This window comes from Myotis myotis, unplaced genomic scaffold, assembly GCF_014108235.1.
Source record: "Myotis myotis isolate mMyoMyo1 unplaced genomic scaffold, mMyoMyo1.p scaffold_m19_p_11, whole genome shotgun sequence".
NCBI lineage: Eukaryota > Metazoa > Chordata > Mammalia > Chiroptera > Vespertilionidae > Myotis > Myotis myotis.
The window spans coordinates 37,895,511-37,921,719 of record NW_023416315.1 but is presented as its reverse complement, the minus strand read 5'-3'; the positions used below and the strand labels follow the sequence as shown (position 1 = coordinate 37,921,719).

The window sequence follows — 26,209 nt, the reverse complement described above, 5'->3', positions numbered from 1 at the left end:
ACTGTTAAACCTGTGACTTGCCATTTCCCTTACAGTCATAATGGCATTTTATAATTCTTCTCACTGGGAGGCAAATACCTCTGGTCTCATTATTGGATTCGGCATGGCATAAACCAATGACAGTTGGCATCATCCAGCACGAGGGGTGTGGATGAAGGCATCACACAGCGCTGCTAAGCTCAGGCCTGGTTTTCTGTTAGTCAGGTAGAGTTCAATCATCTGCTGACGTACAACACTGACTTAAAGGACTGGTTAATGTTCAATGTCCTGTGAGAACTGGAACCACCCTGAATAATTTCAATATAATTTCTGCTTTTTGTTAAAAGTTTTCTTGCATTTCCTTGATGACGTTTACACTGAACTTTTTGAAATGAGTTAAAGATACTTTAAAAATTTATTAAAATTCATTCAATAATCCAACATACATGACTGTGTACCTGCTATAATTTAGACCTTCTGGTAGATTCTAGGTATATATAGATGAACAAAACAGATAGCTTTGGCCTTCAGGGACCTTATATACTATGTAATTGCTTATTTACTCTTAGCGTGATAATTAATATAATTTTTCTTGCTACTTCATGACTCCCATATATCTCTTATGATTTGCAGAAGATCCCCCGCCCTGCCCAACTTTTACAGAGTTTTCCATTTATTTCAGTATCTTAAAGAAGAAAGAAAAAGCAGGTGCTATGAGGGTGCTTACCTGAAACGCAGGAAAACCCCCAGCGAACTTGTCAAGGTGAGAAGAGAAACAGAGTGTCCCACAACGGCCACGTAGAACATCATGTAAGCATGCTGGAACGACAATGGCAGCAACAACAGAAACAGTTACAAACACAAATGCTGCGAGTGAATAAATGATGATAGAAGGGGGAAGTAGTTTCTATTTTTAAATATCAGTGTAAATCAACAACTGTTTCCCTCCTTTAAAATAACCTACTAAAATCAGAACAAGTATTTCAAAGAATTAAATTATACTGAATTATAATAAACGGGATGAATAGACTGAATATTATGAGATTAAGAATATGCATGATATTGTGGGAAGAGCACAAGACTGGATTTATCTGAGCTGTTCTTTACTCAGAGTACTGTTATTAAGTCTTTGTGTACTTTCATAAAGTCAGTCACTTCACCTCTCTAGACCTCAGTAGTCCTCACCTATAAAATAATTTGGTTGGACTAGATGATTTTTAAAGGGATTATATGCTGCTTATAAGAAACACCTTTAAATACTGGGATATCGAAATATTGAATGTAAAAGGATGGGAAAAGATGACTCAGATTAACCCTAGCCATAACTGGTATAATATCATATAGGTGCAGATATTAAGTTAGGAAGATATAATAATTTTAAATTTCTGTGCACCTAATAATATAAACTCAAGCCATAGAAACATAAAGCAAAAACTGATATCTCCTAGTAACCAATAAAACACACAGGCAAAAAACAAGCTGTAAAGATTTCAATAACATGATCAATAAAATTTACTAACTCACATAATAAACACTGCACCCAACATCTGCAGAATACCATTCTTTTCAGGTGCTGACTCAATATTCAGAGAATATTTATCCAAAATGCCATACACTAATCAGTAAAGCACATTTTAACATATTTCCAATAACTGAAATCTTAAAGACCATCTTCGCTGACCAGAATAGTTTAAAAATCATTAATAAAAAGATAACTTTAAAAACACTATCATATTGTTGAGAATTAAGCATACATTTCTAAATGACCATTGGATTAAAGAACTCATAATGACATACCAAGACTTTTTAGATACAGGTGAAGCTGTACATAGAGGGAAATTTAAAGACTAAAAGGCATATGTGAAAATGAAGAAGGTTGAAAATTAATAATCTAAAGTTCCAACTACAGGAGTTATAGAAGAATTAAGCTCAAAGAATGTAAAAGAAATTGTACTGATAAAGAGAACGTGAATATACAATTGAGTGGAATAACAAAGAAAATTTGGTTCTTAAAAGAGAAACTAATTTTAAATCCCCCTGGAAAGAGTGATCAAGGAAAGAAGCCCTAAGATAAATGAAAATGTATGTCAACACAAAGGTTTACAGCAGCATTATTCATAATAGCCAATCACTGGGAACAACTCCAGTGTCCATCAACTGGTGAATGTAGTTTATCCACAGAACGGGATATAGATACATGCTAAACATCAACATGGAAAAAAAAAGGAAATTGGTGTTTAAGTATCCACTTTAAAAAACACTGAAATGAATGTTCTAAATGGAAAAGAATTAAATATATGTTATTATCTGATTTTATTCTATAATATAACTTAGCAGCTTGGTAGCAGATACTTTGCAGTTATGTATTCATACGTGTGTGGGTGTGTGTGTAGATATACATATATATATATATATATATATATATATATATATATATATATATGCATTATCACGAAATACTGAAATTTGAAATAGAACCTACCTTCATTTTTTCATCGGAGAAAGCGTAACACATACTGTAGTTAGTCAAGGTTTCATTCATGTCAGCAGTTAGTTCCCAAGTTCCATTTATTTCACAGTGTTTTACAGCCACCTCTGTTAACGATACATAAGTTATTACTTACCACTTCAAAACAACAAGAAGGAAAAATAATAAATTAAGGCTTAAAATCATTTCAAAGTGTTAATCACTTAATAGAATTTGAATATGAGTATCAGTATATGGAGCCTACCATGAACTTATTAGATTTTGGGATGTTTTATACAAAATGTTTTAATATACGGTGTCTCATTTTAGCTTTGGCCGAGCGCTGTAACAGATACTGCTACCTCCATTTTACAAACAGCACAGACACAGAGAGGTTATGAATTTAAAAAGTCAGTAGATAGTGGGTGAGCTAGGATTGAATACCAGGTCTTTCAGACTCCAAAGTGCTACCTACACTTTATGTCCTGTTTTTTTATTTTTTATTTTTATTTTTTAACAGACATTAAACTTATGATTTTTGATAGAACTGTGAGAAGAGCAAGACATACTTTTCTTCATTTATATGCAATATTTATTGACTTATAAAACTGCAGTTTGTGTTGGTCAAATGATCAAATATTGGCAATTTCATATGACTAAATTCAACAGAACAAAGAAACCCAAAACTAGGGGATGTATCAAGAAGTCATTTTGATGCCCTTCAAAATAATCTTACTGAAATCATCTCTCTTTGTCCCACATAGAATATATTAGGGATTCATAGATTTAGCTTTCACTATTGACTTTTTAAATCTCCTATGTGATAAGTGAAATTTGCTGACTCAGCTGGATTGACATATGAGAGATCTATACCTTTGCAATGGGCAGGTTCTGTGCTGACAAGCACTTTGCAGAATTATCTTCTAAATGTTAATAATGACCATTTAAAGGGGGGTATTAGCCTTCCCATTGTACATATGAGGCCAGGGATCAAATCCAGGTCTACTCAATTCCAAAGCTATGGCAGGGCTAGTAAGCTCTGCATTTAACCTTATAGTCCTGTCCTGTGGAAAGGTTATGTATACTCCATCCCACTAACCCAAAGAATCATAAATAATTTTGTTGACTACAAGATAGTTTTTAAATTCCAACCTAATTAGCTACACAATTGGAAGAAAAAGTATTCTGAATAAAATGAAATAAACAAGTAAACATTAAAATGAATGCACTTGTCAAATTTAATCTGAGTTATTCAGATTTTCTTTAGTTCTCGAAAGTACCTCTGCAATGTATTTATTGCCTGAGGGATTATATAACAACCATGAATTGGTATAATATGCAAAGAGATTTTAACAGTGTATTTGGAACTCTGGACAAGTTTTGATTTCTGATAATTTCTTAGGGAAAATATTTTTTAAGCATTTTTCTTCATTGACAAAGGCAAAGATCTGTCCCATATATAGATAACTCTATTATACTGTCTTTTTGGTTTCTTGTTTGTTTGTTAGCAGAGAGATGTGGAAGTCAGAATCATGTGCTAATATCTGGAGGACACTGACATTGTTTTAAAGGCTAAGGAAACAACTCACGTTAAAAAATTTCACTGAAATCTGATAATATTTAAATAGTTTTCTATCAGTAGTTTTGGTAAGTCAGTACATATGCTGAAAGTTAGTATAAAAATCTTTTCATCTTTGGCATTTTTTAGATGAAATTTATCATTTTTCTTTGTATTACTGAAATAGTTTCTACCAGACTAACCACAAGATTTAATCTGTAAATTGCAGATTTGTTTCTGTGTCTACTCTAACAGTTATTTAAACTTTCAATCAAAGTTGTTTTCAAGCAACCCAGAGTCATCATTGCTTAACGTAAATCTGTTACAAAGTTAAATAGAACATTTTTGAATTGTGTGCTGAGAAAGCCACTGGACCAAAACTATGTAAAGAAGTGAACACCAACAATGTTTGAAAAAGGGTTAGTACTAACCAGCACACAAAAATTGACACTGGAAATTGGTCAGTGGTTTTGTTAATACTATTCGTCAATGATGACCATTCCAAGCTTACTTGTAATTTTAAAAAGTGGTTTGTAATGTAGCATTTTATTGTCAGCAAGTAGTATTTTGTTTTATTAAAATAACCATACTTTGGTTTTAACCAAGTTATGTAGCTATGCATGGCAAAATACATTATATGGAGGAGAGGTATCTGTTTTGAAGACCTTCCAATCATGGACAGGACTGTAGGAAATATCATTGCTTTGTTTTGATTTAACTAAAGTCTGGATATAGGCATTTCCTGTTCTAACTGTTGCAGCTGTCAACAATTTGTCCTCCTCCACCTGGCAAGTTTTTGATATCTGAAGAAAGAATATGTCTATTTTGATATCCCTTTCTAACCAAACATCCCCATTTACTCACACCACACAGCTTGCTGTCTCCTCACGTGTGTGTGTGTGTGTGTGTGTGTGTGTGTGTGTGTGTGTGTGTGCGTGCGCACGCATATATTGGTATTTCCCTTTAAAATATTCTAAGTTTGGACTGCCCTCACTCTAGATCAGTGGTTCTCAACCTTCCTAATGCCACGACCTTTTAATACAGTTCCTCATGTTGTGGTGACCCCCAACCATAAAATTATTTTCATTGCTACTTCGTAACTGTAATTTTGCTACTGTTATGATCATAATGTAAATATCTGATATGGATTTGTCCCCCACCTGAGGTAGTTCTATCCAAAAACCAGGCTGAAAAGATGGATCTATGCCTGGAAATCTCTGTTCTGCTGATCAAAAACTTGTCTTTTAGTCAATAATTATAGCCACTTTGGCAAGAGCTCATTGCTGCTTTGGAGCGGGCATTGTAGCCTCAATTGCAGAACAGCTTTTTGTGCCAATCAAGTTACCATAATGTAGTTGTCGAACAAGATTAATGAAGCATCATTTATCTGGAGGAGTCAGTACAAACCTGGAGGATTACCATCAAATGGCATTTAGTTAGAATTTGCAGGAATGTAATGATTAATGGGGCCCAGGATTAAGCCCGTTCTCTCTTCACATCCCAACTTCTACATCAAAATGAGAATTCCCAGAAGTGGGTGACCTGAACTGGTTTTAAAAATGCCCCTCCCCCTCTAATTTACGTTATTTATGTCTTACTGGAGTAGAATTTAGGACCTCATCTTTGAAGAAAGCACAAACAGCATCTCCCAAACATTGTCTTGAGGTTAGATGAATTTCTCTACTTTAATCTGGATTCCAGAAACTTTCCTGCTTACAGTTATCATCTGACTGTTGTTTTCTGTCTTAACTGATGTCCTCACTGTTAGTCAATAGGCAGTAACTTCTTGCCGTTCATAGTCAATGAGTGAGACTAACTAGATGAGCTGGTTGACCCTGAAATGTGGTAGAAACTCTGACCAAACAACTCAAGTCAAAGTTGATTTTCCATAGCCTCTTAAGTATGACTATTAAGTGAGTTAAAGGGTGAGTATGGTATACAGAGTGGATATACTGGACAACAAGATAATTAATTTCCTGGGCAGGACAGAATAGTGCTGCACAATTGAAAACTTATGAATTGTTTATTTCTGGAATTTTCCATTTAATAGTTTCAGACTAAGGATAACCACGGTTAACTGAAAACACGAAAGCAAAAATGCGGATGAGGGGGGATTACTGTAATATATAAGAAAATGTTTTGAAAAGGAAAAAAGTGATATTCAATGAAAAGTGTTCCTATGTTACTTTTATAACTAAAGTGAGTTTGGTGTCACTATTTTACTAAACATACATTTGTTGACTTTTCATATTGTGTAGGACACTGAGCTGGGTGTTAGTACAATTCACTGTAACAGTATTTGTTTTATTATCTGAGCATATTTTAATAATCTGCTGGAACAGAAATCTGGTATCTATAGTTAACACCTTCTGACTTATTTCCCTTATATATCATGGTTTTATATAATTTTTATCATTATATAAAATTTCTGTTGGGCATGTTATACCAGCCTGGTATTCACAAACGCTAGATCAAGCATTTGCATAAGTCACTACAATGCGAGACAACTGAAAACATTTTTAGAAACCATACATTTTAAGAATGGATCACAGTTTTAGAAAAAGTGACTGAATTTTTAATTCAGATTTAATATTTATTATTTAAATTATATAAAAATGAATTTTTATTCAAAATGTAATGGAATTTATGACCAGTGTGCACAATGGACCAGTAACGTGACTTAAAGTAAGGACAGCTTGTTGCTGGCATAGTTGACTGGGCATCATCCCATGCACAAGGTTGCCAGTTCGATTCCTGGTCAGGACACTGCCCGGTTGTGGACTCAATCTCCAGTAGGGGGCATGCAGGAGGTAGCAGATTGGTGTTTCACTCGCATACCAATTTCTCTCTCTCTGTCCCTTTCCCTTCCTCTCTCTAAAAATAAAAAAATTCAAATAAATATATAAAATAAGGACAGCTTGTTAGATTTGTGCAACCAGGTAGTATTTCATTTATGGAAATGTTTCAGAACATGCTAAACTGTGTAGAGTATGACTAGGTATGTATATTTTATATCTGATTTTCTTTTGAGGACCATGAAAACTCTAAAAGCTTCATAGCAAAATATAATATAAAAATAAATATTCTACCTGTAGTATCGAAGTCGGGAAAATAATCTGGGCATTGCTTAGTGACTGTTTTTCCAGCCGGTGTGTCATCCCAGCACAGCCATCCATCCCACATGCGATCACAATACAGACCTGGCCATTTAGAAAGAAATTAGCATTGCCATTGTCAAAAATTGCCTTAGTGGGGTTTAATAGTGCATAGACAGTTTTTCTGGGGCTTTTCACTTTGGAACTATATTAAAAAAACAACAGTTGCAGCAGTAGCCACAAAATAATGGTATTAACTTTACTGACCACTAATGGAATTTACATTTTTGTAGTGTTTTCTCCATTTGTTCATCAAAAGGCACACATCTTCTGTATGGAATCTTTCACCCCAACTCTTTCCTTTAAAGCATCTTTGGAAGTGCCATAAGAAAACTTTTGTGAAAGTATATGCACAATCACCCTTGGGTAAGCTTACCTTGAAAAAAACAATATGGCTTTGGAACATAGGAATCTTACTAACCACTAATCTTCAAAGTGGTTTCCTTGGATGGTTCTATTCCTAATTCAGGGGTGATGAAATGGTTCAAAATTCCAACTGAAGATGCATTTGCATCCAGTTGGATCACATATAAACAGTCTTATTACTCCAGAGTAACACTTCACTAATGGCTAAAACAATGCTCAGTTTGACCACTTTCTGTATTCATCCGTGTTGCCTCCAAGTGGTTTCTCACTGCTTTCAAAAATTAAATCTACGCCAAAATATGAAGATTTATCTCTACACAGATATTCAAAAGAATGAGTATTGTGTGAGTATAAAAGGCAGTTCTAAAATAAAAAGTTTTAAATAATAATCAAAAGCACAATCCCTAGGTAACTACTAGTAAGATAGAAGTGAAGGTGACTGCACTCACTTGGTCTCTGAAAATACCATCTTTGTGTTTCTATTGTCTCATTTACTTCAGAGAAATGGTTTCTTTTTGGTGGTGAGTTGCATCTAATGCCTTTTCAGGTTCTTAAAAATACTGAAACTACTTCAGACAGAAAAACCGACCTGGTTTATTGTTTAAACAAATTAAAATTTTAGCTATCTGAAGACAAACCATGTCTAGTAATAGAGTATATTTAACAAAGAGTGTTGTCTTAGAATATACAAGGGTGTCCAAGATCTTGTTGGCTTTTTTCAAATGATTTAGGGGACAAGGGAGAGAATTTAAATGGACGTAGCCATGCTTGGCCATCTACATTCTCCCTTTTGTTTTCCCGTGGGCTCTCTATAGCTAATCGCATATGCTTGGCCCTGAGAATATTTGGGCAATCACATAGAGCGTTTAGAGAAGGTGCTAGATAAACAATTCTGCCTAGGAGATGTCTTTTTCCAGTTCATCTGGGAACTGGAGGTAGAAAGGGAGAAGGACTAGCATGAGTTACGAACTGACTGATAGGTAAAGGAAGACACTGCCTAATTAACCCAAATAAGACCAGGTTTTATCAGGTCCCACCTCAGGCAAATTTGCTGCCCACCATTTTCCAATTCCCTTCTTGTCATTTTCCAATTCCTTTCCTTCATGTAGTCCTGTATTGTTCCTGCTTGCTAGGTGTGAATACTGTTATTGTAGTAATTTTGTCCTAAATGCAGATGTTAGCCAGAGGGTCTTTGGATGAACTTGAGCAAAGAAACTAGGCATGTCTGCTGCATATAATGCACAAAAATACTATGGTATGAAAACGACTGTTAAAACTGCTGGCATATTAAATTAAAATCAGTCAATATATATTTACTCACGGGAGAAAATAAACCTTCAATGATATTTGAAACACGTATTTACATACATCCTTCTCTTTACCTTCTCCTTGGTATGGGGGCAGCCTTTCCATTCGGTGTAGACATTTGGCCTCTGCAATCCGCATTTTCCATTTTCCTAATCTGACCAGAAATGAGTCCTCTGCTTTTGGAGCGGTGATTTTGCTTTCAACAGAGGAAAGAAGGGTTGGAAACTGTATTAAAAAAAAAAGTCAGTTAATTATAGAGAGTATGAATGGGTGTTTACATAAATAAATGAAACCTTAAAAAATTTGAAAACATTTATTTTTCCACCTATAAACAATTATACATAATCTCCATGTGAAATATTTTTGCTTTATAACATTCATTCCATTCACTATTGAAAATGTAAAGCAGCCATACAAACTCATGCACATCTTTATCATACAAAATTTTAAAAATTATATTACTACTGTAAGTTTAGATGTATACAAAGAAAATAACCTAATTTCCAAAAAATACGAATATTAAATCAACTTTGTTGTCTTTGGAACTCTTAAGAATCATTAATCATATTATTTAAACTAGATATACATATTAGTGCACTAAATAAGCTTTTTTATTGGATTTCTTCAGCTGGTTTTTATTTGTGCTTATATTGTGCACACTGCCACAAATTTATTCTATTTATTACATAGAACAAACAAATCTGTTCTGAGATGTTCTGCTTTGAATAACTGGCCTTAATCCCTTTAATTGGTTTAATCAACAAATCACCTATACAGAGTCATTCATTTGCATGGGTGAAAATCAATGTAGATCTTGATTATTACTTTTAGATATTTTGCATTTTTGGTACAGTCTGACATTTGTTTTGTCAGTCTCAATTAATCCTTATCACCATCCTAGGTATTGTTTATCAAAATGTGTGTGTAAAGATCACTGTCTAATTGTGTTCCTAGAGTAGCCAATTTCTTTTGTGGCTATGACATTTTAGTGGTGTTTGAATCTGTGATTTTTCACATCTGGGTTCTGCATGGAGATTTTTTTTAAGAAGACTTGCAAGCTTCAGCCTGCACTGACTTTTCTTCTTCAGAAGTTAGGAATACTCTTTGCCTCTCTATCTGTTGAAACATACTTTTATTTGACTTTTCTCTGTCTCATTAATCTAACATTGAAGTTTTCCAAAATGTATTGATAGTAAGAAGTGGAGTAAAAAAAATTAGATATTAAAGAACCTGGCTAAAACAAATACAAAGTGGTGGGACATGAGAGGCTCAATGCATTTTAGCTAATGTTATTGCAATTATAATGAAATATATTTTGTAGCTTTTTGATCAGTGAAGGTTGTGAGTGGAGAGTGTTGGTAAAATTCTTGTGGGAGGCTTCAGATGTCCAATTGATTAGTTGGGAGAGACCAACCAGGAAGCTGAAGGTATGGGTTAGAGATCATCTCATAATGGAACAAGAAAGAGCAACTCACAGCTTTTTTTCAAAGAATAAAAACATGAAGGCATATTTGAATATAAGAAATGGAGAATAGTACTAGTCAAATAGCCAGATATTTTATCTTATATTACTAGAAAAATCTGGTAGGGATCTGAGAAAGGGGACAAGTTGGGAAAGAAAAACCTTACTACCAAGAAGAAGGTAGTTCCCTCTTAGAATTGTTTTGGCAGTGCTAGCAAGACATCTGAATAGAAACTGTTTGCAAACAGAGAAATTGTTTGCAATAATGTATGTGTAAGAATTATTGGCAATTTTCAGTTACTTATACTTTTCAAAGTAACAAAGGATAAAATAGAACTCTGTAAAGTATTAGTCCTGGTTCTTTGAGGTGGGATCAGATGCCTGGTTGATATCCTATGTACTTTCTACTTAAGCAGTAAACACCCAAACTGCTGCATATGTAATAAATTCAAAGCAAACGGGGGGATCAGCTAAAGAAACATCATCAAAATGCTTTTCATCATTGTTGTTGTCATTATGATCATCACTAGCATGTTTTTGAGCACTCACTATGTGCTAAGCACTGTCCTAAGCCTATTGCATTACTGCAGATAAGGGAGAGGAAGTGAGTGGGCGGTTTTGATTCATGTAGATGAGGCTAATGGAATGTTGTGACTCAAACTGATACTTTAAGGTCCATTTGGAAGCAGTTTGGTAGAATTCAATAAATATACAGGCAGTTTTTTTTCCACAATAATGTGAAGTATTTTAGAGTAATTAAAATCAATGTCATTTTGTTTAAAAAATTTACTTTTCTCTAAGGAGTATCAATGTGGAATATAATGAGTGTTGTGAAAGGAAATTGATGGGTAAAAAAGGTTTTATGGACAAGTCCTTCAAATAAAATATATAATTCAAATTCAGATAGAGAAGGAAATTTCTGTATGCAAAGAGAGCACAAAACCACTGAAGTGGCCTGTGCAGTTATGTTTTGCTAGTGAAGAGATGCCCACAAACCATAGGACATTTCTGTCCATGGTTCATGCAAATGTAAGAGATTCTTACAATCTTTGAATTTTATAATATATCGGGTAAAAGTTTTGAATAAAAGTGCCCTGCTTCAGTTTTTTAACACACCAAAAATTATCTGTAGCCTTCATCATAAAAAAGGTGATGGGATAATACTCAAACTTCCTTGTTATTATCTAGTAGTTACTTTAGCTTTCCTTGTATCAATGTCTAATATAATCATATGCTTTATGAAATGAAATTATTTAGAAATATTCATATATAGTTGATCAGATAGGATTTCACTCAATCTATGAAAAATAACAATATCAGTATATGAACAATATACCTATATTTCTGCATCTATAGAATAGCAATAAGACTTGGACATTTACAGATGAAATAAAATATTCTGATTGTTTCTACAATGTTAAATATTTTTTATTGTATTTCCAATGATATCAAAGTACCTGCATTTCTAAATACTGGATTATACTGTACTTTATCTAAAGATTAAGATAATATGATAGTCTTACATAATAAAATAAACTATACTCATTATTCAAATAGGTACAAAAAGGGCTTATCCCCATAAATTATTTATTTGATGTATAACATTACAAAATAAAAATTCTCTTTAAAAAGTAAATTCACATTTGTAGAATATTAGTAATATTTCCTTGAGTAATGTGAAATTTATGCAAATCTGTAAGCCAGTGACTACACATTAAAGGACAATGGAAATCATGAAACCCTATGCAAACAGTTTCAGATACTAAGTGATATTTGCTGTCAACTATAACTAATTGGCCATTGTTGTTCTGATGTGGATCAAGACAACTCCAAATTTATGTATATAAAATTTACTCATCTCCCTTTTGTGTGCTATTAAAATTATGTGATGGTGGGTTAACAAAGTTGAGAAAAAATAGGCATTGATAGGGTTTTCTAAGACAATTATAGTTCTGATTACTTGCTAAATAATTTAGGAATAAAACAATACAAATTACATAAAATGGACATGATTTAAAAGGCTGGAGAGTTATAGAATGACAGTGGTATGTCAAGACTTAAAACTCTGAGTGAGTTTTTGGTAAGAAATACACTTGGGAATCAATAAACAGATGGAAAGAATTCAGATGTTTTAAAAAGACAGCAGCCCAGACACTGTAACTCAGAGTCACGTATCTAACATAAAAACATTTCATCCAAAAACATCATTAATCTTTAATATTAAGATCCAAGATAATAAAGAGGTATCTCTAATTAATGCTACATTTTTGTAAACCAACAATGCTCACATTTCTGGGTAAACCTAACACTAAACTAAATCAGTGTAAGTTCTGAGGGGAGATTTCTTAGCAAAATTTCAAGAAAATGACAGTTTTGAGGAACTTAGTTTGGCTTCTGGAGAGCAATGTTTATTTTGACTAATGTCCATTCACTCCTACCAAAAACATTCTTCCATATTTTGGCATTCTTGGTTAACATAGCTTAGAATAATTTTGTGTTACTTACATTCATGAAGATGAAGAATATTAAGCACCAGCGAGTGCTATATGGGATCCGCATGGTTGCTTTTGAAGTCGATTTTTTATTTCCTAGAAAAGTATAAAAAGAAAAAAAAGGCATTTAAATTAATATAGCTTTACTACTGAGTATAGTCTTTCTTTCTCTTGTCTTTCTATGTGACTAGAAGAGGATCCATGTCCCAAAACACCCCAAGTAAGAACAGCATGCTTGTAGCTGCATGTACCATTGCCCTTCTGTCAGCCAGAAAGGATTGTCTAAAGTCCCCCTTAAGGCATTCCGGAGCCACCTGTACATATCAAGACCAAAACAAAGAATTCAGAGAAATCAAGAGCAATCAATGTGGACTTCAATTAACAAGTGGCATCAACAGAACTGCTGAAAACTGCAATGGAAACATCCATAAAGAAGTCAGCTCGTTGGGCATGAACAAATAAAATCTGTGGCTTGTAAAGGATTAAGAGTCATGCCTTCTAGGTAATTAAAGGGCCAACTTTTACTTAAGGAGTCTTATTTAGAGCCTTGAGCATTTTTCTTTCCTATGGTTTTTTTCTTTAAGCTTCAAGTTGCTTTTCTCTTTTTTTCTTCAAGTTGCTATTAAGAAAAAAATTCTTCCAACAACAATGAGTGATTGTGTCACCTATGAAGTCACCATTCTTAATTCAAGACCATGAAAGTCAGAAACAGACCTAACAGGTTTTCATGACTGCAGTTGGTTTTACATAAGATAATAAAGGAGTAAAAATGAAAAATATACATGTTTCTTTTCATCAATGGGATTTGTGTTTAAACAATATTTCAACTAGGGATGAGTAGTTATAATGGCATCTAAAACTATATTTATTGTTAGGTATGAGTTAGTATCTACACAGTGTGCCTAAAAGAGTAAGTTGTATCGATTTATGTATCGGTAAGTCTAACATAAAATTGAGAAATGTAAGGTATAATTTTCATAAAACCTTGATCTATGGAGAATTGGGGAACCTCCAGAGTGTTAATTGGGAGAATGACAGGATTCTTTTTGGGGAAAGGGTTAGAGAAGAGCAATCTTAAAGTCAGGGACAGTCAAGGAGCTGGAGCCTAGGGAATCGGGGAAGACTCCATGGAGGAGGTGACCTGGAGCCAAGAACAGAGATAAGTGTAAAAATATACAAGGTGAATAAAAGGATGTATGTATATTGCTTAGGGCAGTGATGGCGAACCTTTTGAGCTCGGCATCTCAGCATTTTGAAAAACCCTAACTTAACTCTGGTGCCGTGTCACATATAGAAATTTTTTGATATTTGCAACCATAGTAAGACAAGGACATATTTTTTATATTTATTTTATATATTTAAATGCCATTTAACAAAGAAAAATCAACCAAAAAAATGAGTTCGCGTGTCACCTCTGACACGTGTGTCATAGGTTCGCCATCACTGGCTTAGGGTCATAAACAGATGTAATCTTAAAAATCATGGAGATAATAACTAGAAATTTTAGAATAATAGTAATTGTTGCTGAGTGGGAAGGGAAGGGAATGGAGTGAGAGTGGGGAAGGATTTGTAGGCTACGATTAACAATCTTCTTAAATTAGTTGGAGACATGGTATGGCCAGGCGTCCTGTTATTTACCTTCCCAACAACCCTCTGTGGTAAATGGCATCTCAGTTTCTTCCTCTTGAGGAAGAAACTGCACCTCAGAGAGAGTAAGAGACTTATTCAAAGTCCTCTATTTAGTAAAGAGGCAGCAACTAAATTCAAACCCAAGCGTTTCTGACTCTACAGCCCATGTTTTCATTTTCCCAGTAACTAACAGTGGCTTCTCATTTTAGAAAAGCACTTCTTCTGTTTTATACCAGAATTTGTAAAAACAAAAACAAAAAAGTTATTCAGAACCTTAAAAACATACATAACACAGGACTTTTAAAATTTAGATGAAATCAACGACCATTTGGTGAGTATAAACGGGGGGGGGGGGGGCTCCTTCTGCTTAATTAAATCCAGCTGGAGACCCTAAACTATTTAAGATAATTGTGTTTTTGATAGTATGAATTACTATGACTCACACAGACCACCTAAAAAGTCTAATTAAAAAGCAGCTCTCATTCAGAGAAAGAGGCTCTTCGATGGTCCTGGATGAGTTGCATGTGGTCTGGCGGCATCTGCCCCTTTACACCAACAACAGCACTGGACAGTTCCCTGGGAAATTATCTGGTTCTAAAGAGCACTCAGCAAATTATTTTTCCTCCCTAAATGGAAACACTGACATATTTACAAAAACCACTTTCCTTCCAATGTAGGATTACTGTCTTTAGGGACCAGCATCAAGTTAATAGGCAGTAGAGACTGCTATGTAAGAAACAAAATATTTAAGGCAAACCAAAGGCCCCATGAAGGCCAGGAGTGACCATTAACACTCGCTGAATACATGTTCATTTCTAAATCCAGACACAGAGCTGCTGCAAGAAACAGGTGCTCCCCCATAATGCTCCCCCATAATGGAAAGTCAGAGATGGGGCCTTCACCTGCTGGTGAATCTTGACTCCTCCTCCTGACACTGAGCTTCTAGGATGGTCTCAAGGTAATGCTGACTTCCAAGAAAACTGGGATATGAGCAATCCCCAATTAGAAGTCTCAAAAGTGCCACAGAGGGTGTGAAATAAATGATTTTCAAGGAAGGTCAAGTTAAATCAATGTTAGAATGAAAAAAACAATCTTACTAACAACATCTCCTCAGAGTAAAAGTATATATGTATTTATTTGTTAAGACATTCTGTTGAATACAATATAGTAGAACCACTGGTTTCTCAGAGAAAAGCTGGTTAAAAAATACATTTCTTTTGCTTTTATATTCCATTCATGTGAGTTGTTCTCATGTTTTATTCTTGAAATTTCTATATATGTTTTAAAAGGTAGTATTTCCTAAAATATTGTTTTTTTATTTTTTAGTAAAACTTCTTCAACTTTCCACACGGCGTCGTGATGTGACCAAGGTAGGTGTGAGTTCCTGCTGTGGCATTTATGAGCTTCATGACCTTGGGGAAGTCAACCCACCTCTCTGAGGCTCCATTTTCTCATCTGAAAAATAGGATCATAATGCCTGTCTCGAAGTGTTAATGTGAACTTCAAGGAGGTTGGATTCATAAAGCATTGGACATGCAATAAGCATTCAGTATGCAGACACTTGTTTTATTGTGAGCTGGGCATGTTCTATTTTTCCTTGAGGATAAACTAGAATTTAAGGCTGGTCTCTAGAAAGCCTATTAGGTCAGGGAAAGGACCTAGATATAGTCAGGAAAGTAGAAAGTCCTTAGCTTACAGAATTAAGATAATAACCTTGATCTCTTTGTACAATAAGATTATTAGAAGAGATTCACATTTATGGGATAGTTTTTATGTGTTCTTAGTAAGTTTTTTCCGTTTCTGATTATAACTTTTACACATCACCCTCTGTTCATACACAAATGATCGATCTTTTATACTATCTTCTGTCATTATAATTATAAAGGGGAATATTCAATGGGATCTTAAAATTATTCAGATTTTAAACTAGCCTTTTAAAATACTCTCAAATGATAGACTGAGGTTATTTGGTCAGTTTTCCATGTGCCCTGTAAACAGCCATATCACCTTAAAAAGTGGTATCTCATCAACATTGAAGAAAAAATTTTGCAAATAACAATAATAACAATGGTGATAATATCTAATATTATTACATTGACTGTGTATTAGCAATGTTCAAAGTGCTTTATATATGTTGCCTCATTTAATTTTCACCCTCATTTTACAGTCTCTCTCTCTAATGTCTTCAATTGGTTACCCAACCATTATTTGAGTAAATGTTTCATGTCTTCAACTAGACTGGGAGCTCCATGGGACTTACTCTATTGGTCTTGGTAAGCCTCAATTAGTGCTTAGCAGAGTGCCCTGAATAAAACAGCACTTCAAAATTACTAGCAAATGAGCACAACATTCCCTTTAATTTCTTTTTTAAACCTAGAGATCATTCTGCATTTTTAAGTTTAAGCCAGAATAGTAAAATAAAATTTAGGTTAATATAAAGAAGTTTCCAATAAGTAGATATTAAAAATCCAATATCTAGTTCTAATATATAAAACTTGATAATTAGGTAGGTTTCCTTTTGACATAGTAAGTTTCTAGGATCTCAAATCTAACAAATATGCATATTACTCCCTAAAAATTTTTTAAATAATGGATGCCCATAATTTATAGAAATTTATTCTAGATAATATCATTATAACTCCAAGACTCTGATTATGGCACTCTGTAATTACGTTTCCTATTTCCATACTTCAGTATTTTTCATCATAGAGGTAATAACCACTCAAATAAAATGAAAAGTATATGTAGAAGGAAGAAGAACATTGGCTACAGTCCCACGACCCCAACACAACCACCTCTAATATTTTGGTCTATTTTTTCCAACATTTTGTACATATATCTATAATTTCCGCTTTCAAGTTACAACCAAATTACAAACTTGTATCTCATGTATTTTATTTGTTTATTTATTTTATTTCTGCTCAAGAAGAATGCTTTCTAGTCCAAAGTAAGTAAATTTAATTTCAAGTTGTTCCATAAACTTATTGATCATGTTACTTATGTTCTCCTTTCACAAGAAGTTCACATATGCAATTGATTTCACAGAATTATCAAAACATTAGATTTAGATAAAATAAAAATTGTGTGTTCATAATTTTTATAAATATCTGTATCTTTAAACCCTTTGCCTCTAAGTAGATTGTGATACCTACAACCTTTTCAGAAAATTCATTCCAGATACACTCATACTAAAGTCTGCTGTAAAGTGTCGTTTGTGTCCTTATTGGTTTCTACTATAAAACTGAAATGTTTAGGGTGTGTGACTTCTGCAAGTGTCAGTCTCCTCATCTTTAAAAATAAAAGAGTAATATAAATATTTACCTTATAAGGTTGTTTGGAGAATTAAAGCAACATAGAGAAGTGCCTGCACACACACAAAGTGCTTTAAAAACGTCCATTATAATTACTATGACTGGGAAAATCTTGAGGCTGAAATATTTTTGCAATAATCTGTTAGAAGTCACTTAAACAATCCTATCTTTCCTCTGTTCTCCATATTCCTATCTTCTCATTTGACCAATTCAAAATATATGTTAAGAGATGACCTTTTAGCAGTGACTCCCTGCTGTAATTTTCTCCAGGGAATTGAATTTTTTACAAATCTGGACTTAGTATAATAGAAGTTGCTAGGCTACTGGGGACTTGCAGGTTATCCCAGAAGCTACCTGTTTGGATTTCTCAGAACTATTTTCAAACTAGTAAGTGAAATAATTGTCCCATCAAAGGCAGAGAGGCCTTTACATTAAGGTTGAGAACAGAAGATGAGGTAGAGCAGGTCATACTGTGTATGATAAATGCAAAGCAAAAGGAGCCATGAGCCAAGAACTCAATTTGGGTCTGCTTTGTCAGGTTGTAATCTATCCCTTCTGGATATCAGCACCATCGTACAGTATACTCATTGAGATCAAGGCTGGAGATTTTAGTCTAGGGATTTAAGTCATTAAAAGTACATATTTATATTCAAATTTTATATCTAAATATTGTCTTTTTCTCTAGTTAAAGGGTGTCCTCAAAATCTTCATATAAACTTTAATCAGTTCCAACTATAAACCCTATATGCTTATAAAATTTGAAAATTTAATTATTTAAATTTGTTTTATACTTATTTCCTTTTGTAATTTTTTAATAATAAAGTGATTATTTAAATTTTTTATACCCTATGATTAATAATGACAAACAACTGAAATAGGTATCTTCAAAAAGTGACTGAATGGTTTTGAAAGAAAGTATCCAAAACAAACTTTGCTCACTTCAAAATATTGTCTAGGAAGAGCTTTACAGATAAGCTTCTGAGACAAAACAATGGCCCATAGCTATTATAAAAGAGAAGTATAAAAAACAGAAGCACTTCCCTAAATAGAAGCCCATTTCTTGAGGGCAGAATTCTGTGCTACTTCATACAGGTTTGATGTAGTGGGAGAAGAAATGCTATCTTCAGGGTTAAAACAATTAAAACTGAAGCATTTTTGGAGAAAACAGACCTGCTCAGTTTTCGTTACAGAGATGAAGTGTTTGCTATTCATTGTCTCAAAGTGTGAACATTTAAATTTTAATTTAGTAAGCTTATTAAAGAAGCATATTCATCTAATGGCTTATTTTAGGTTCTAGAATATACAATACGATTGTCTATTGCTCTGAAATATTAGTCTTTTTTCATCAGAGTCAAAAACTGCTCAATAAATGCTCTGATACTGATTAGTCCAAAAGTTAAGTCTGTGTTTAAATAAATCCTGTACACTAATAACAAAGATGAACACTAACCTCAACTCTTTCAGGTCAACCTCTAGACTACCCATTTCTGCACCACCAGAGATTTGCACAGTATTTGGTCCAAAGTACACCTTCAATAATTGCTATGAAATTCAAATTTTTATGATATAATATAGATAAGCTCTAAAATATTATTCTCTACTTAAATATATCAAAAGTGATTATTTTATTTAAAAGATAATACAAATTTTAAAGTCTTTAAATTATTAGAAATATATCTTATTCATATTTTGCTTTTAAAGAACACATTAAACACAAAGGAGAAGCCACAGTGAAATTTCCTACGGTCCAAGTTCCATAATACTAATGTTCTGTTTTGTCCCAAAATACTTGAAAAAGGCTTCTGATTTACCATTACTCAAGTTCTTAATTTAGCCTGAAACTTATATATGTATACTATTTAACCAATTTTATTGGAGATTTTGTGAAAGAGGAATGTTTGGTTTTATTTCTGTAGGAAACCTCGGTCTTTAATTTTTCTTGGAGTAATGCTGTGTTCTATAGCTGTAAGCACTGTCCTGAAATATGATTACTGCAAAATTAATTTATTTTCATGCCTGTGACATGCATGGATGAATCGATTAGTGAATGAAATTTGACAAGTGAACATATGATAGAGATATAAGTATGTATTTCATATAGTTTAAAAGTAAAACAACAATTTGAAGAACCAGAAAGCCTGCATATTTGATACTTGGATTTTCATTTATTTTTAAATCACATATCCCATAAATGCCAGGCATCTTTTCACTTGTTGTTTTTATTTATTTTAACTTCATGTTTGCATGTCTTGTAGCTGAGACTTACATGACTTTTATTAAAATGTAGGGTCAAGGAGCAGTACCAGCCACAGTTCAAATAGAACACTAGGCATTAGTGTTCATTGAATGAATGAATGAATGAATGAATGAATAGGAAATGACTAAGGTTTGAGCAAAGTCAGTGATTACTAATCTAAAATATAGTAGTTACTGAAAAGGTAAATACAATAAAATTAATGTTAATATATGTGAAGGCAAAATTGTCCTCTGCATTTAGATTACCACTTTAATTTATACTTCTCCCCTTATAATAACCAAATGCCTCACACATGTCACTATTGCTACATTTCTATATGTAAAACAGAGTTCTTTCTTTTTCCCTGCTCTAGATTAGGACTCATGTTGGATACCTGTGAACTCTCAGGTACATTGGTTAACCAAATATACTAATGAGTGCTTGGACCATTATTGGTATTTCAGAAAGTTAAGTTCTTAAAAGAGCTCTTTTCCATTAATAGTGTTCTCATGTAATGATGGGGCCAGGTCCACATAATTGTCCCTTATTATGGAACTGAGAAATACAGTGAGAGATTAAGTGGTCCTCATAGGAAGTCAGTGGCAGACAGAGGTTGTCTGTTCATAAATGAAATTATTCAGGTTTTTGCTTGGCTTAAGCTATGGCTAATTCTGTTAATTTTTAAGAACGGGAGATATATATGTGTGCTCCTGACAGGGGAGAATACTCCTTAGTCCTTTCCTGACAGGTAGACCTATTTGGGGGCTCAGCTGGTGGCCCAGTTTTTTCCTTCTTCATTTTAGAAGCTATATAGATGATGTAACTACAGACTTTATTTCCATCTTTTAATTCGACTTTAATGCCACATCACACAAAAGGGTTGGCTCAATTTCATTTATTTGGAATGAAATATATTAGACAGGAGGCCCATAATTTCCTTTACATAAAAATGCTCAAAATCATCTATAAGTGGAACATTTTAAAATTCATTAAAGACCTTTGACATGCTCTCCTATTAGCAAGGTTCCAGAGAGCACAGATGGCAATTAGTCATGCAGGTGCTGATGTGATTAACTTCTTTGACTAAGGAGAGCAGCACCATCTATGAAAAGAATCTGAATTTCCAGGAATAAACAAAGATTAGATGATATTCAAAGTATCTCCCTGTCAAAACTCTAGTGTTCTTATGTAAATTCTTTGCTCACTGATCAACACACGGTACACCTTAAACTTACATATGTTATAGGCCCATTATATCTAAATAAAGCAGGGGAGAAAAATTCTTTGCTCATTTTAGAGATTTCAAAACGGCCCCTTGATGGAAAATCCAATCCTAGCAGGATAGATGGTCCTTGAAGCCAGTGGTTCTCCAAGTGTAGTCCCTGGACTAGCAGCATTGGCAACTTGGGAGCTTGTTAGAAATGCAAACCCTTTGGTCTCACCCCAGACCTGGTGAGCCGGAATCTCTGCTGGTGACCCCAGGAATCAGTGTTCTTACAAACAACCCAGAGGATTCCCACGAAAGCTAATATTTGAGAACTTTGGCTGTAAGCTACCTGGAGGTGCCTGGATAAAAGGCTCTCTAGAGAGAACACAGTGGAATATAAAAGTTAAACGCATTATTATACCCAAATTATAAATTATGTTATGGACAAAATGTTCAATTCTTATCTTTAATTTCTTTACTTTGAATTTATTAGAATTAGTGCATTTGAATTAATAACTCAATCAATAACTATATCAATGCCAAATGTGACTTCATCTATGAAGAAAAATTGGCTTTAGGCAATGATGGAATGAAAATTATGAAGTATGGGAACTTAGGCTGAGTTGCTGTGAAAGTCTTCGCATACTGGCAAGGACCTCAGCTGCTAAATTGTCACCTTTGGTGTTCCACATGTCCGACTTGCATGCCCTATGACTTCAGGAATATCTCCTTCAATCATACATTGCTTTTACATATCACAAAATAGAGCTGAAAATCACAAACCATCTTGCAAGATGGAGAAATTAGCAAATTACCAATCTAGGGAGAGAATTTGAAAAATATTCATTTTTATTGATTTTGTTTATTCTTCAAAGCATTTTAAGACTTTCATGGAAACACAACTACATGTGGTCATACAATTATATAAATACATGCTGAATCCTTACTTCTTTCATTTTGGTCATTCTTTACACTGGTTTCCATGTCAAGAGTGACGTGAGCAGTGAAAGCCGCTGCTAATAGAAGTTTTAGAGTAATTGAAACAACCCAAAGATTTGGTGGCCAAAGTTTTCATCAAAATTCAATGTGTGGCTAAAATTTTAATACCATGAACTTGTCATCAAGGACTTATCACAGAAGTTGTTTGTAAATGATAGCTGAAGACTATTTAGTATACTGAATACATAAATCAACAAAGCTCCCAATGCGGTTAACATTCATACTAAGTTATATTCAGTATTGGGAGGAGGGTTTGGTTCCAAGAGTGGGATGGTGCACACTTGCCCCCACTATGCACTAGTCACTAATCTATCTTTATTAGCCCTTCTGTTGTATGTGCTGTTTGCTGCATCCCTTTTACCTGAGGCAGAGTAGAATCAGATGCAAGAGGCTACATTGAAAAAAGATCCTCTAGCAGCCGAGAATGCAGTTTATTGACAGGACTTTACAGATGGATGATGATAGTAATGAAAAAGCTATATAATTGCTCCTAGTGGTGGGCCAAAACTTCAGTCAATGGCTGATTCACATGCAACAAAATTATTAAGGCACTTCATTTCAGAACTGAAATGGTTCCCAAATTAGAACAGACCCGTGAACAGTCCATCTGGCTAGGATATGGAATAGTGGACAGATTGTGGCCTATGGATGCAATTCTTTAGCATAAAAATGGCAGGGGTGCTTTTTTGCCAAAAGGCCCAGAGGACTCTACAGGAATTCAACACATATCTACATCAGAAAGCCTTGATAGCTCATGTCCAAAGCAGAAAAATATCAAAAAAGATCTGAGTATGCAATGTCTTTCATGTGAAAGATAACTTCTTATTTCCTGGTCAAGGTCAGAAATGTTTGGCACACTAGATATAGTATCAACTTATTTGGTTAATACGTTTTACAGAAGATTACCATACTGCCAAACCAGTAGGGAAAATAGTGATCTAGCTTTCCTTCATATGTCTCTGGTATACACAGGAGCCACAGAAAACCAAGACATGTTTGAATTATGGTTATAGCTAGGGCTGGCCTTAAATTTAAAAAGAATGTGATCATAGGTTCCAGCTGGCTAACTGTCCACTCTCTTAGTTCATTTTGCCAATTTTGAATATTACTTTTCTGCTCAAAAAAAGATGGTGGGATAAAGGCCTTCAAAGGAATAACACTTGTAGATTTAGAGAGGTACACTATCACCATTTTAGAGTCTTTTGTCCTTTGCCCATTAAATTCAGAAAGTACTTGGGATTTTTCTGCCATGAACGTTATTTGTTATTTCTCTGAGAAACAGATCTGGAGGTCATTGCTCAAGAGTTCAGTAGTAGTTTGCTCTTACCTCCCTGTTTTTTTTTTGTTTGTTTGTTGTTGTTTTTTTAGCAGTTTGTGTACTGTTATCATCCTAGAGAGCAGCTCTCTACCCCATGTTTTCAAAGTGGAAGACAAATCAAGCACCACTGGCTAACAAAAGATCCCCTTTTCTAACAGAAGGATGATTTTGAAGATGCCACTTTAAAAAGCATGATCTAAAGGAGGAATCTAAGAACATTTTTGTCAGTGTCCTAAAGTTCTGAATCAAAGTAGCTAAATATATGACTAAGAAACATAATTTACTACATACCTATCAAATGTTTGGCGAGTATTGCATATAATCTCTAATATATACAACAGCCCTAAGGGCAGGTATTGGTAATTCCTGTTGGAACAGTACAACGTAAAGCTGAGCAAGATTAAGAAGCATGACCCAAACCACACAGGGAGTAAATGGAGAAGCTGGACTGTGTAAACTAGGAGAAGCTGCCTTCAAAGCCCATTCACTTCCCACTACACCATGCCGCCTCCTAAGATGTGATTTCTGGTCACAGACCCACACATTTGCTCAGAGGCTGCACAGCTGACTCATTCGAAAATAGTTTCCATTCTTTTGAATAAGATGTCAATGTGGGTAGATATTATTTCTGTTTCTGCTACTGTTAGCACCCCTTCCCACAAAGTTCCAAAGTCTTGCTAATGACGGTGTCAAAAGAAACTATTCTTGGGAAGATAGTGGTAATGATTATTAGACTCACATGTAACGCTGGTTGCAGAGCTGAGGACAAAGTTTTTGTGAAACTTTCATTACATTTTCCATTTCTCCATTTTGCAGTAAAAATCATTGTATCACAAGGCTTTACTGAAGAGAGACACAGATGCTATAAGAAATATTTACCCAGACACAAATCTAGAGAGCCTACAGTGTTCAGAAATATATAAAAACCCATACAGAACTATTCAAGTTTTCATGCAAAAGACATTTACTGAGTGACACTAGGTATTTTATGTATAATGTCTCAACTTATATAAAAACCAAGAGACTGATTACTACCTTCACCTAATACAAGAGAAAATGAAGACTCAGAGAATTAAAAACTTGCCCTGTGTATCGCTAAAATAGTCAGTGATAGATGCTAATCTTCCTAACTCAGTAAACTGTATTGCCTCTTAACATTATTTACTGATTATTTTATGGATATTATTAACCATTCTCCCACAATTCCTCATGAAAAACACAAAGTGAGCATAAGCCGCACTGTCATTGAATCCTGTTGACCTGTGATTTTCAATTCTATGTTTATGCTATATGTATTCAAATGCAATCAGCATTTCTTCTAATCATAAGACATGGCTTCTAGGCGACCCTGGTAATCACACAACTGAAATCTACTGGATAATTTATAACAAAGAAGCTGAAATTCAAATTTTATTCTTTATATTAAAAAGAACAACCACCACCTAGCTGGGCAATTCACCATGCAAGCCTAAATTTCTTAGGTGTACAGCCCTGTCTGATTCAACATTTATTCTCCTTAGCACTTAAGTAGTTTCGTGTAAAATGGACACACTGAGAACCTCTATCTTATGTAAGTAGGTATGAGGATTATATGACATGTTTACTAAAGTCTTTCTTAAGTTTTTCATTATAATACTAGAGGCCCGGTGCACAAAATTCACGCACGGGTAGGGTGCCTAGGCCTGGCTGGCGATCTGGGTCAATCGGGGCCTTCCTTCCCTGGCTGCTGGCTGGGGCCTTCCTTCATTCCACGCTGCCCCCTGGTGGTTAGCGCTCATCAGAGCCAGCAATCAAACTCCGGGTCTCCCGGTCGAATTCCTGAGGGGACACTTTGCATATTAGCCTTTTATATATATATAGATAGATAATGATTATTATTGTGCTGCTGCTTCTATCAAATTCAAGTTCAGAGCTTTTGAATGTGTGAATGAATGAATGTTCTCAGAGACAGTAGTTTTTAGTTGAGATATATAGAAAATTGCCAAATAATTTCAAAATGAAAAGGATTCCATACTGAAAACTGGAAGTAAATAGTCTTGGCTTGTTTTCTCAGGGCTGTATATGCTCCTGGTCTAAGAAGCAGGTTGATCATTTTTTTCTTCTGACTTAATTATTAAGTTAGAAGCAGACTGAACCACAGTGTGTGATTCCCAGAACTATCAGACTAGACTGAACAGTGTCAGCTAACATGTGATATTTAAAGTTCTGTGGTTAGAAACAGAATTTAAATGTTTTTAACTTTGACATACTAGTAGTTATCTGTGTCCTCTCAAATCTCTCAAGGTGCCTTCGTAAACTCTGTTGTATTGAGTTATTTCACCTATTTATTTAAATCACATGTGTTTTTGTGCATGTACCAAGATAGGAAATCTATTCAGGTTAATATTTTGCTATTCTCTCCCAGAAGAAGGGATTGTTAACCAGTGAGGCTCTCGAAAAGTTATTTCGCGCTTCTAGTCACTGATTTGAAACTGAGAGTGCGTGGAGGAAGTAAAGAGCAGTTTTAAAATGCAAAGTAAATCCCGGTAGCTATTCTCTTTGCTAAATGCTTTTTTGCCCCCAGACTGGCATATGCTATTTCATTGAAGTAAATGGCACACTTTGTCACCAATCCCGGGCATTAATTTTGTTCCAGCTCTACTGATCAGCTTAAAGGATCTGCCTTACTGTGCCAGCTACTTCTATTTAAGAAATGTTAATGTTTCTGTTAACTGCTTTTCGA

At 34.4% G+C, this 26,209-nt stretch overlaps 1 protein-coding gene across 1 annotated transcript in view; it reads right to left on the bottom strand.

Annotated features, from left to right (window-relative positions):
• The window catches only part of CALCR (calcitonin receptor), a 74,467-nt gene that overhangs the window by 17,368 nt on the left and 30,890 nt on the right, over positions 1-26,209 (bottom strand). Inside the window, exons 3-7 of the mRNA XM_036328166.1 lie at positions 12,801-12,883; positions 8,908-9,058; positions 7,094-7,204; positions 2,462-2,574; positions 707-798 (exon numbers count right to left, since the gene is read on the bottom strand). Coding sequence (XP_036184059.1) covers positions 707-798; positions 2,462-2,574; positions 7,094-7,204; positions 8,908-9,058; positions 12,801-12,883 — 550 coding nt within the window. The remainder of the gene's footprint in view (positions 1-706; positions 799-2,461; positions 2,575-7,093; positions 7,205-8,907; positions 9,059-12,800; positions 12,884-26,209) is intronic.